General features: G+C 32.0%; 1 protein-coding gene and 1 pseudogene across 1 annotated transcript; one reads left to right on the top strand and one right to left on the bottom strand.

The window, feature by feature from the left end:
* The first annotated feature begins 959 nt into the window (after window positions 1–959).
* Window positions 960–3,065, top strand: LOC131655597 (subtilisin-like protease SBT3; annotated as a pseudogene).
* A 3,787-nt stretch (window positions 3,066–6,852) lies between these two features.
* On the bottom strand, window positions 6,853–7,623 carry LOC131655596 (uncharacterized). Its single transcript, XM_058925437.1, has one exon. The coding sequence runs from the start codon at window positions 7,516–7,518 to the stop codon at window positions 7,081–7,083; it is 438 nt and encodes a 145-aa protein (XP_058781420.1). The 5' UTR covers window positions 7,519–7,623; the 3' UTR covers window positions 6,853–7,080.
* Between the last annotated feature and the right edge of the window lie 6,019 nt (window positions 7,624–13,642).

Genomic DNA, 13,642 nt, shown 5'->3' with positions numbered 1-13,642 from the left:
TATTATTATTAGAATATTATATTAACTGTAATTCTTTAACTTTTATCTGTTTTTTCTTCATATTTTTCAAGGGATTTGAGTAATTTTATTTTTATTTTAACAATGACATTTTTAAGTTATTATTATATTTTTTTAATAGCAGAGTAGGGTATTATAATAATATATTCATTCTAATTATTTAACCATTCACTGTCTTTATTATTTATTTTTTATATTTTCTAAAAATTTTAATTTATCCATTAGTTTCAGTTCATAGTTATTCTATTCATTATTACTATTATAAAGTTTTTAAAAAATATTTTTTTAATTTAGTTTCATGAAATTCATATTAAAAAAATATTTATGTAATTTAGAAGATTTTTTACAGGGAAATTCCTTTTGGCTAAAATTTTATTATTATTATTATTATTATTATTATTATTATTATTATTATTATTTCTATTATTATTATTATTATTATTATTATCTTACTTTTTATTTTTGTGAGTAGCAAAGATTATATAATATTATATTTATCATATTATTTATATTTAAATAAGTAATTTATGTTTTAAACATAAATATATTTGTAAAATAGATGGACAAAGGAGAAAGACAAATAAAAAATGAAATTATGATAGATATATTTGTAAAATAGATTTATAAGTATAATTATTATTATTTTTATTACGTTTATTATTATTATAGTTATTATTATTATTATGTTTATTATTTTTTTTATTATGTTTATTATTATTAGAGTTATTATTATTATTATTATAGTTATTATTATTATTATTTATTTTTAATGTAGGGACAAATTAGTAAAAATACAATTAGGGTTTATGTCTAGAGTTGTTACTGATGTGACATGTGGCTAGGATTTATTTAGAGTTGCTACCAAGGTGACATGTGGCTACTATATTAAGATTAAGATAAGATTAAGATTAAGATCTCTTTCTCTCTCGACATTTCAAACTTAACATCCAACCATGACTAGAATATCCATGTTAATGTTATTCCTTCATCTCATCTTTACTATTTTTGCTTTTGCTCACTCCCATAACTATATCATCCACATGAACCTATCCGCCATGCCCAAAGTATTCACAACCCAACACACATGGTACCAATCAACTCTTTTCTCTGCATTACAAAATTCTTCCAGCTTAATTTACTCCTACACACATGTCATTAACGGTTTCAGTGCTAATTTATCACCAAAACAGCTTGAATCTCTCAAAACTTCACCAAGCTCATTGGAGCTAAGTTCTTCAACAAAGGACTATTAGCAATGTATCCAAACAGAATCACAAGTCTCCACTCCACACGTGACACTGTTGGTCATGGTACACACACTTCATCTATCGCAGCTGGAAGCAGACTTGATTCTGTTTCATTTTATGGTTATGCTCCTGGTACAGCTTCAGGAATAGCTCCAAATTCACGTCTTGCAATGTACAAAGTTGACTCTGAAGATGAAGATAATTCGCTATCATCGGATGTCATAGCTGCAATCGATGCCGCAATATCTGACGGTGTCGATGTTATTTCCTTATCATTGGGAGTTGATGATGGGCACCCGCCTCTGTATGAAGATCCCATTGCCGTATCAACTTTTGCAGCTATTGAAAAGGGTATTTTTGTTTCAACTGCGGCTGGAAATGGTGGACCTGGCCTTAACACTCTTCACAATGGAATACCATGGGTTATAACCGTCGCGGCTGGAGTTATGGACAGAGGCTTTCATGGGACTCTAACACTTGGAAGTGGGACCAAAATCACAGGCTTTTCTCTTTACAAAGGTAACTTTCCTGCCCACAATGTTTCAATTGTTTTCATGGGATTTTGTGAAAATGTTGATGAATTGAAAAAAGTGAAGAGTAAGATTGTGGTCTGTGAAGGAAAAAATGGAACTAGGTTTTATCAACTCGTTGATTATTTGGATGAAGCAAATGTGTTGGGAGCTGTTTATATTTCTAATTACTCAGAAATTGACTATACAGAAAATAGGTTTGCATCTCTCATCATTGATCCAAAAAATGGGGAGGTTGTCAAAACTTACATCAACCGGAGTAGATATTCTCAGCATTCTCCTTCCATTGCTACCTTATCTTTCAAGAAAACAGTTTTTGGAACTAAACCAGCACCTGCTGTAGATTCGTATAGCTCAAGAGGGCCATCATATAACTGTCCGTTTGTATTGAAACCCGACATTACGGCGCCCGGTACTTCCATCTTAGCCGCATGGCCTGCAAATGTTCCCGTGAAAAAAATACCGTCCTACAAATATTTCAGCGAGTTCAATTTGTTAAGTGGGACATCTATGGCTTGTCCTCATGTTGCAGGCGTAGCGGCTCTTTTAAAAGGAGCACACAATGATTGGTCTCCGGCAGCTATTATGTCGGCGATTATGACAACGTCAGACATATTTGATAATACCAAGGAACCTATCAAAATCATTGGAGAAGATAACAGACTAGGAAACTCTGCAAACCCTTTTGCATTGGGTGCTGGTCATGTTAATCCTAGTAGAGCAATCGACCCAGGTCTAGTTTACGATGCTGGAGTGCAGGATTATGTAAATCTTCTCTGTGCACTAAATTACTCGCAAAAAATAATAGTGTCATTACAAGGTCTTCTTCCAATGACTGTTCTATACCTTCCTTGGATCTCAACTATCCCTCTTTTGTTGCTTTCTTTGGGGCCGATAATTTTACTTCAAGGACAGTTCAAGAGTTTCAAAGAACAGTTACTAATGTTGGTGATGGACAAGCAACTTATGTGGCTAGAATTGATGGCATTAAAGGCTTCAATCTCAGTGTTATCCCAAACAAGTTGGAGTTCAATGAGAAGAACGAGAAGAGAAGCTTCAAGTTGAGGATCGAAGTTGCCAAAATGACAAAATTAGAAGAGGTGGCTTTTGGATATCTAAGTTGGAATGATAGCAAGCATGTGGTTAGGAGTCCAATTGTAGCCACCACTCTCAAATTGAAGTTATTCTAGATATATTGGAGAGGTTAATCAAATATGTTTCAAGTGAAAATGTAAAATTATTATAAACATATTTGATAAATAATGTTCATTTCTCTCTTGACTAAAATGATTTAGTAGGATTCATCTTTATGTGTTTGATATAATATTTTGTTACAATGACGCTCAACTGTAGAATGTTTCGAGTCAAACACGCTCTACTGTAGAATTCTCATATTGATGTAGATTATTGAAAAAGAATAATGCGTATCTTTCTGGTTTATAAAATACCGATTAAATCTATCAGGGTCTTGGACACATGTAAAGGTGCCAAATTGTACTATTTAATATATATGGTTTTGGATTCAATTCTTTTGCAGGATATGGTGAACTCTAAATACCAACTATCTGTTGCATCTCATTATCGATCTGTTTGCGTAATTTCTGCAAGCGGTTCTGTATCAGAATAGTCCATTGGTACCAATTGCATTAGAGATTGTAAGTTTTCTAGTTTAGTCTGTCTGTTTCCCATGGTGCTTAAATATGGCAGCAGTGTTTTGGATTTAATATTTTCATCTAGATCGGAAACATATGATGTTGAGTTTAGATGTGAGGAATAAAATTACTATTTAGGTATTAGAAAAATATTGGAAGCAAATGAGTTATTTGGAATTTTAAATTTCCAATCTGTAATCACCAAAATGAAAAGGTTGATCATCTCATCTGTTTATGTAGTCTCGTCCAATCACCACAATGTCTGTAACATCTTCAATTTGTCCTTCAATATTCTGCTCATAAATATTCTATAATTATCGCCACTATCATGTTAATCCCTACTAAAATGTTGCTCTTTATAAAATCTTGATGCTTTTTATCATGTGCGGGGTTAAAAGCTTCATAATTTTTCAAAGTATCTACAAGGAGATGTTGTAGAACTATCACTAGTATTATATGCATGATGGTGCACTTGCTTAACTTTATTTTGAACCTGAATAGGTTCATGAATGGTGGTTGGATGGTCAGTTCTGCTTACAGCTGGTCTTAGCGTTGCATAGGCGATGGCGATCAGATGGGGATTACAGATGGGCATGATTTAAAACTCCAAAATATACTGGGATGGTGGACTGTGTTAACCACATTGCTGTTTTTGCAGGTCTAGAGCCACTAGTCTTGGATTGTTCTAAGTTAATAAAAAAAAATTTACTGTCATGTTTATGTTTATCATGAATTTAATGTAGATAGGCTGGGATTGGTATATTTGTTGGTTGTGGAACTTGGTTGGAGATTATCCCCAAGTTGGATATTCCTCCCGTTGTGTTTTCTGTTGTTGGTTGTTAATTAATAGCTTTTCCATAAAAAAAGAATTTTTTGAAATAGAGTTTTTTTTTTTCATTTCAAAATACGCCTGTTTTCTGAATCAAAATTTTCTTCTATCTTTCTTTTTGTCATTCTTTTATTAATTTATTTTTCAGTAGAAATGCCTTAATGCCAAGATAGTGAAAAAATTTATTGGGGCTGCTGTACTTGCTTATTCAAAAGCTAATTTTCTCGTGATCTCTGTAAAAAACTTGGGTGTAGTTTTAACTTTGTTTACATTATTAATTCATAAATATAAATAAATGTTGTTGTTAAAGAAAAAAAATCCTAAATTGGTGACATCTATTCAACTCAAGTAATAGATATCAATTGAATTACAATAGCCACATTTGAGTTTGACTGGTTTAACTCAAATAATTTTATTTTGTAGTTTTTTAAAAATCAAGGGTTAAATATGTTGGTTCTACTTCTAAACATCTCATATTTCACTTCTAGTTTCTTAAAAAAAATTTATTTTAGAAATGGTCCTCCTAAAAATTTTCATACACACTTTTGATCCATTATATAAAAAATTGTCGCTAATTCAATAGCTAATTTTGTTGCTAAAATTTAAAAATCATCACTAAATTGTAGGAGGGACTCAAAATATGGATAAAAATTTTTAGGAGGATCAATTTTTAAAAATAATTATAGAGATAAAAATAATATAAAATATTTAAGAGGACTGCAAACATATTTAACCATTATTGGAGTCCTTTATTTTTCAACCTTGACATCTTAATTGATTTTGAAAATATTTATAAATTGTACTTTTCACAAATAAAATAAATGCATAATATAATTTAGTTGGCCTGCTATAATGACACTTATAAAACATTTAGAGAATTTCTCAATGCACCTCATGATTCTCTCAACCACTTGGTGAATTTTTATTTATGTTCCCTACTTTTGTAGATGTACATCCGGAAACATATATTTTTTTAAATTTGATTTTTTCTATAGATGCATCTACGAAAGCGTAAAAAACCATAGTAAACAGTAGAAAATACAATGAATTTCAGTTCAACAATTCTTCTGTAGATACATCTACAAAACATGTTCAAAAAGAGTATTTCGTAGTTGTACTTACGGAAGAATTGTGGATATATTTTAAAAACTTTTTATAGAATCGAGTTCGTGGTGAAATTCCGCTTTTAATGGTGTATTCATTTGCTTGAAACAGTTAAGGATCATGATTTTTCCCTAGTATATCATAGTAGTGTAATGTAAATGTAATGGTATATATAGTACACGAAAAGAAAACATCTTATAATTCTTACAAATAGTGTCAAACATAATAAAATAAAATTACATCAACCTAATAAAAATACATACATCCAAAGTGTCTCAAACTGAGACCGATGAAACTAGTAGTTCTAATCCATATTCAAACAAAATAAGGCCTCCAAAAAAGCCCAGCTAACATCAACTGTAAAACATAACTCCGTTGACGTTATCCAACATAACTGAACTCTCCCGGAGCATAGTCGACCAACAAATTAGCATGTGTTGTATGATGAAAATAGATTTAGTGCATAACAGCTACAAAGTTTTGTTGTTTTAAATTACGTTTAGTATAAGTTATTAGTAAAACTTTGTAGCTGATCTACACTGGATCTAATTTCATCATATAACACATGGTAATGTTGGTCGATTATGCTCCGGGAGAGTTCAGTTATCTTGGATAACGTCAAAGAAGTTATGTTTTACTGTTAATGTTGGCTAGGCTTTTTTGGGGGCCTTATTTTGTTTGAATATGGAACTTATGTTTTGCTGTTGATGTTGATGCATGCTGTGCAATGCTCCTGGTCGGCCATAATGTCTGCGTAATACAAATAAAATCGAATTAGATACAATTAAATTGGAAAAACAAAAAAAATGATTTTTCAATATTTCGTAGATACACATATGGAAAGACCTAACGTTCATCTCTTCCGTAGATGCATCTACACAAGTTTTTGAAACCTCCAAAACTCAATAATGGCGTCGGGTCACTGTTGCATCGGGTTAAAAACCCCATTTTGGTGGCTTGAACGTCATTTTAACACATCAAATAGCACCTTCATTGTCTCTAAACTATATTTCTAAAAGAATCCAATCATTGCTACACCTGAAAATCGAATTCTAACTCTATATTACAAATAGTCTTAAATAACTCGAAAAGTTGAAAACTTATCGATTAAATTGAGTTTTGAACTTGATAGAATGTGTTTATAGTTGATGTGGACGTTACTGACCAAACTCGAGAGAAAGAAAACAAGCTTTGGGGAAGTTTAATTTGAGGTTGAGAGAGTATGAAAGTTGAAGAAGAGAAAATTGAAGAACGGAGAGGAGAATGGTGTGGTGCGAATTATAACATCAAGTTCTTCCGTAGATGCATCTACGAAGGCATTCGTATGTGCATCTATGGGACAAAACAACGTTAAAAAAAAAAAGGTGCTTCCGAAAATGCATCTACGGAAGACAATTTTATCAATTCGCATGTGCGTGAAAATCCATCGGGTCTAGTTAGAAATTCTAAACATTTATTTGTAATACCAAAAATCACAATAAACAATTCCATATTAAGTTATATGTCAGCCTTTACATTATTAATTATTCATTTCCTTCTAAGAGTCCTTAAGAAAAGAAAAAAAAAACCTTAACAACATCTACCATGTCTTCCACAGAAAGAAAGAACCATAACAGAACATGGAAGAAGAGAAACCAAAAGATCAAAACAGCTAGAAAATAAAAAAAGAAAAAAAAAAAAGACACATAAATATATTTGTGTTACTCATTTTCTTCAGGTATAGAGTCCAATATTGTTTTCCGATCACTTCTGAAACGAACACCATCTTCTTTAACGACTGATAATAAATCTTGTAACGATATTTGTTTGGTCACTAACTGTTGAAGCTGTTGCTTCGTTATTAAAACTTTGACCCTCTTCATGCCAGCTTCTGGTTCTTCCTCTTTGTTATGAGGATGCAAGTAGTATAATTTTCCACCCTTCAATTCATGATCTTGTGATAGAGTTTCTGTTGCGATCTTTGAAACACCGATACCATAATTACCAGGAAAATTTGTCAAGATGTCTTTGACGTAAACTGGAGAACTAAATTCTAGTATTTTACCATCTTCTTTGGCTACTTTAACGAGTTTTTCCATGGTTGATGATGTACAATATGATTGTGAAATGGGTTTGGAAAGAGCAAGACAATTTCCCATTTTTGTTGAAACAAAAGCAACTATAGAGATAATGAAAAAATGGAAGGAGTTTAATATGTATGAGAGAGGGGAAAGAGGAAAATGAAAGTTATGTGAGATTGAAGGGAAAGGAAGTGAGATATATAGTGAGTATATTAGTGTGGTAGGTCTTTTTAAAAAATTGATGGGTTTGTTTTGTGTGGAGTAGAATAAAAACCTGTTTTTGGGTTAAGTATTAAACTTGTGAGTTGGACAAGGAGTTGAATAAGAGAGAAGTTGGGTTTTCTACGCTTATAGTTACATCAAGATTGTTTGATAAGATTGAATGGTTTAGATTTAACTTCAGATTTTGAAATTAAAAAATTAGTTAAAATTTGTTTAAGATGGTAAGTGTCGCTTTCAAATTATTTAGAAAATTTGAATTCGGATATAATTTTCGGTTAAGGTACTTAGATAAGGGTGACAAATAGACATGTCCGCTCCATTTAAGTCTGTCATTCAAAAACTCATTAAAAATTAGAACGGGACAAACACTATTAGAGTATGGACTTAAAATTTTGACACTAGCGTGACTTGGGAGGGCATATGGAAAACACATTGTTTTAAGATAAAAATTGCAAAAACAAAAAATATTTTAATATATGTGTTTGCAAAAGATTATAAAAAATAGAATAAAACGGAACAAACATATTAGAAAATGTGAGTCTGAAATCTTGATCAACCTCAAAAAAAAATATGAATAAAATAGACATGTCTAACTGACCAAATTGATTTTACCTGTGATCTTTTTTCAATTCAAGAGATTAATCTATATAATTTTGATAGATGATACTCGATTTAATTGTATTAATTGTTTAAGTTTATATTATATATAACTAAACAAAAAGAGAGAGTATCTTTGAGAATTGGAAATGAAATATTTGTCCACACGCATGCAATAAAAGGTCGGTTTAGTGGAAAGTGGTAAAGTTGCATTTGCTCATTTTGACTAGTACTAGTATTACTAAGCACCTTTAGATCAATATGTTACTTATTCTTATGATAGGGTGGTACTGAATGTGCTGCTAGGCCTTGCTTTTGAACTAGACCATCAATGTCCTAATTTGGTGGAGCAAAAAAATCTGAAAATTTCTTTACCCACCTCCCTATGGGTGGTCATCTCCTGCGAAAAACCAAAACTACCCCTGATTCGGAAGTTCATTTCCGAAAGCGTGTTTTTTAAAAAAATTGACTTACTTCGGAAGTTCATTTCCGAAACAATTATTTCGGAAGTTCACTTCCGAAATACTGCAATTTCTGCAGATTTATCAAAACACTCCCCCTCCCCCAATCATTTACCCTAAATCAAAACAAAAAGTGGCAGAGGCGAAAATTTGTGCAAACAGAATTCCAAAGCTGCATCAAGGCTCCAATCACACTGCTCCAATCACATATGACGGATGAGGTGGATGTCTGGAGGAAGTAGAACTGGAGATACGTCCACCACGAGACAAAGTAGCCAATCAATGTAAGCTATAGTTTATGATTATCATCTGGGGACGTCATTTCTAAAAAATCAAGATTAAAAATAATAAGATTTTTTTTCCAATTTTTTGTAATGACGTCCCCTGATGATAATGATAAATTATAGCTTACATTGATTGGCTCCTTTGTCTCGCGGTGGACGTACCTCCGGGTCTTCTTCCTCCGGACATCCACCTCCTCCGTCATATGTTTCGGCTCCGGTTACACCTCCTCCGTCATTTGTTACTTTCAGTTGTACGTATTTTTATTAAAATAATAAATAAACCTTTTGAAATTTGGAAGCCTTTTTTTCTCCCCACCACTCTCTCATCCCCACCTACCCGTGTTTAACAATATGTAACTTTAATTTTATGTAATATTATCGTTGTAATTTTCACCCGATTAAATAAAGCGAATTGTTCATTTTCTTCTGTCCAGACCTATTTTCGGAAGTGCATTTCCGAATTCCTCCAAGGGGGGTGCGCTCGGAGATGAACTTCCGAAACACCACATTTTCTGAAAAGTGACTTTATTTCGGAGATGCATCTCCGAAATCAATATTTTATATTAAAAAAACACGTTTTCGGAAGTTCATTTCCGAAAACACCTTTTTTCCAAGAAAAAAGTACCGTTTCGGAAATGAACTTCCGAAACAAGGGGTATTGTGGTAAATTCACCAGGGGTGGGCAAGAAGGTTAGGAGGTGGGTGAAGAAAAAACCAAAAATCTTCAAGTTGAGAGAAGAGACTTTTTGTTCCTTTTATATTCTTCGTCTGTGAGATATCTTAAGCCAACCCTAATTCTAATTGTGAACCATTTGTATTGCATTTTGCTTGTTAAATCTTCATCAGTTCTCTTTATTGTGACTTCAAAGACAATTACAAAATAGAGGGATTAAAGTTACAATTAAGCTTTAAATAAAAAGAATGACTCCAATTATCTCATATTGATATTTGTGTCATGCTGAGGCAGTGATGTAACAAATCAACTTCATATATATGATATGGCTTAGGTAATACAACTATATTATAAGGCTTAAAAGTTTGGTAGTAGGTTGCATTTTGATTAATTAGTTTTGTTTGTTTGAGATTTTAGATTAACATAATTTAACTACTAACTACTCATTTCATGACTAGTTTTAAATTGGTCATGTAATTAACCATGACTAGTGAAACATGTCACACTCTTTGAGTTAAGGTTGCTTCAATGCAAAGGGCTTTCTCAATCATATCTTAATACTTAAGACTAGTGTGATATATAAACACAATTTGGGTATATAAAATTGTTATAGGTTTTGGTTACCAAGTATGCACTCTTAAAAACCAATAAACAAGTACATTTGCTTTGAGTGCTAGTAGGTATAGCCTTGGCCCCCAACATAAGAAATATGTCATTGTCACATTTGATTAAACATAATTCGACAAAGATCTTCTAAATCCTCAAAGGTCCTTTTGTTTAATTTAATTTAATTAGAATTTGCTTACCACCTAGCTTCCTAATCAAACTTGAGGAACTCACCAGTGTTAAAAGTTCAAATTTTGATGATTAAAGCAAAAGGTTATAGTTAATGGATTACATGTTCAAAGTTATTATTCCTATAAATAGTACTATATGTGTATCTTTTTAATTGGATATTCACATTTCTTTAAAAAGAGATTAGAAATATTTCAACAAATGTGAACAAAGTTGAACGGTTTCTACTTTAAATGATAAAGGGGTGTGTCCGGTCATTAAATAAGAAAATTTATTCCCTTATATAACAAAAAAAACTCTTACCTTTTTTTTTCTTTTTCTTTTTGTTGCGAAGGATTTTTTAGTAACAAATATTAGAGACATGTGTATCATGTTCTGCTGCTTCAGTTTGCTAATTATTCTCTTGAACTTCATGTGGCATTCAATATAAATGATGGATCTTTAAAGAGGAATTTTTGTCACTCTTAAGTTATGAATGTTGAATTTTTAAAGAAGAATACTTGTTGTCCTTAAATGCAAAATGAATGTTGTATCTTTAAAGAGGAATACTTGTTGCCCTTAGAAAAAATATGAATGATGGATCCTCAAAGAGGAATCCTTGTCGCCATTAGAGGCAATATGAATGTTTGATTCTCAAAAGAAATTTTTGTAGCCCTTAGAGGCAATAATGGTTGATCTTGAAAGAGGAATCTTTTTTCGCGCTCAGAGATAAATGTTAGATCCTCAAAGAGGAATCTTTGTCACCCTTAGAGGCAATATGAATGTTGGATCCTTAAAATGGAATCTTTGTCGCCCTTAAAGGCGGTACGACTGCTAGACCACCACTGGATGATCCTTTCGAACAAACTTAAGCAACGCTTGAGGGACTCGCCCTCGAGAAATGAGGTAGGTCCAGGTGACGCAAAAAAATTCACAAAGGTGGAAAACACGAGTAACAAACAAAAGGTGGGCATAAGCATCAAATACTGCAACTCTAGAAGGACTCGCCCTCTAAAGCAGTACTTGAGGGATAAAGATGCAAACATAGGTATTATGATTTGATGAACTATCCGAAGAAGGCAAGTAAAGTGGAAAACATCCAAAGTCTTGTGATCTCAAACAGTGTCAACACGAAGATAGTATCTGACAAATGACTTATAGAAGTGAGTGAACCTATGTAAGCGAAAAGCTTTTTCGTAAAAGTATATGACTATAAATACACACACTAAAATGTTTTTTAAATGTTTTTTTACCAAGAGTAAACATCTTCAAAAATGTTTGAGAGTTTTTCCATATGACTTAGGAGTTGTGGAAATAGCTAGAGGAAAATATTTAAGTTATCCAATCGATCGAGTCTTTGCTTTAATCGATTATATTAGTTCAAACTTACGCCTCAAGCCATTTAGATAGCGCCTTAATGATGTGCAACGGGAAAGTTTTTCCAAACCACACAATTCATCCCCCCTCTTGTGTGAAGTCTCAAGTCCAACAGGACTCAGTTGCGAACAATGGCCCAAAGGCCATAGAAGCTCACCTTTAAAGAGTCTCACTCGAGGGACTCAATTATCTAAGTCTCGTCCACTTATAGATTACATTTTTCCTGAGACTAAATTACTACGTCCTCCTCAAGACATCGTGCTCGAGGTTTACTAGGATAATTTTACTATGTTTAAGAGAAGGTAATCCAAGAAAAAATAAGGCAAGTCAGACACACTAGTGTCGAGCGAATGCAGAGTTAGCATCAAAGGCCACTTAAAATTATGTTTCTTTTCGTCCACTAGTCGCAACACTCACCCTATTGGAATTGGGTCAGTCCATCATTCACCTACTCTTAAAATACATGACGTGTTTTTACGCACTAACATAATGGAAAGATCTGTCAAAGGGAAACCATATTCTCTAGGATAATATTTTCCATGATAATAGGGGGCTAACAACTTCCACAATCCCACACTCATGAGTGAGGAATATAACAATCACTCCGTAGATCAAAATATCCATGCCCAAGAGGTCTCATTAAATTCTCAATCATAGGGTTGAGAAAGGAGATATCATTATTCACATAGAAATCACATACACAGAATTTCTCACCATTCTGCGTGAGCTAACTTTAAACATCATCAACAACCCTAAACATCACATATAGCTCTCCATACATGGTTACTCTTATTATATGTTTTTAGCAATTGCAATATGTGAATTATGTTTCATGAATTGTGATCAATATTTGCGGTTTTCAATTTTTTTTAAACTCGCCAAAAAAATTAATAATAATAATTTATAATTTATACCAAAAATGAATTATTTCAAATTTTATTATATACATGATAGTTTATAAACACTTATCTAAAAACTTATATAACATGCGATAAATAAATTGCTTATCTAAAATGACCTAAAAGCGAAATGCAAGATACGTGATTGAGTCACTTGCATAAATGGGTTAATAGAATGGAAGAAATTCACATGAAAAAGAAAATGCGTGTTTGTGATTTGTGGTGTGGCCACATTAACATAAGTGATTAAGAGCAAACATCATTAACGCCAACTTGGATCAGTTTGTAATACACACACATTTTAAATGGAGTATTACATGTCTAAAGCTCTAATTCAAGATTCCACAACTTGTTTGGATCCCAATTTTAACAGCAAAAATTTGAATCTCCCACTTCAATCGAAAAATCTCCATGTTTTTGGGAGTGCAAAATTAGTACTTCCTCCTCTATACTGATAGGTCAATTTGTAAAAACAGAATAATTTATTCAAATTTTAATATAATATTAATTATTTATTATTTTATAAGACTTCTCGAAATTTAATTGATATTCAAAAAAATAGTTGTAATAATAAATTTATAAAAACTTTGTGTTCATTTTATATAATTCTTTTTAGAATAATATAAAAAGAAGAAAAATGATTTGTACTTGTCAGTTATAAAATTCAAACATTAATTTTGTAAAGAAATCATTTTCACACGTATAATTCGAAGATAATTTATATCGAAGAAAAACAAAAATAAAAGTTGATATTATAATCCAGAACATGGAGTGTATTTTTTTATTTGTTTTTTTAATTAATGTTATTTGTGATTTCTATGTGAAGTATGAATTCTACAATATGCTAGATTTGATATGCATAGTCAGCTCCAAACCAAGATAAAAATCGAGGTTATATTAGGTCGACGAAAGCTA

This window comes from Vicia villosa, linkage group LG3 (assembly GCF_029867415.1).
Source record: "Vicia villosa cultivar HV-30 ecotype Madison, WI linkage group LG3, Vvil1.0, whole genome shotgun sequence".
Taxonomy (NCBI): Eukaryota; Viridiplantae; Streptophyta; class Magnoliopsida; order Fabales; family Fabaceae; genus Vicia; species Vicia villosa.
Note: the sequence above shows the minus strand (reverse complement) of the source record. Positions and strands in the feature narration are given on the sequence as shown.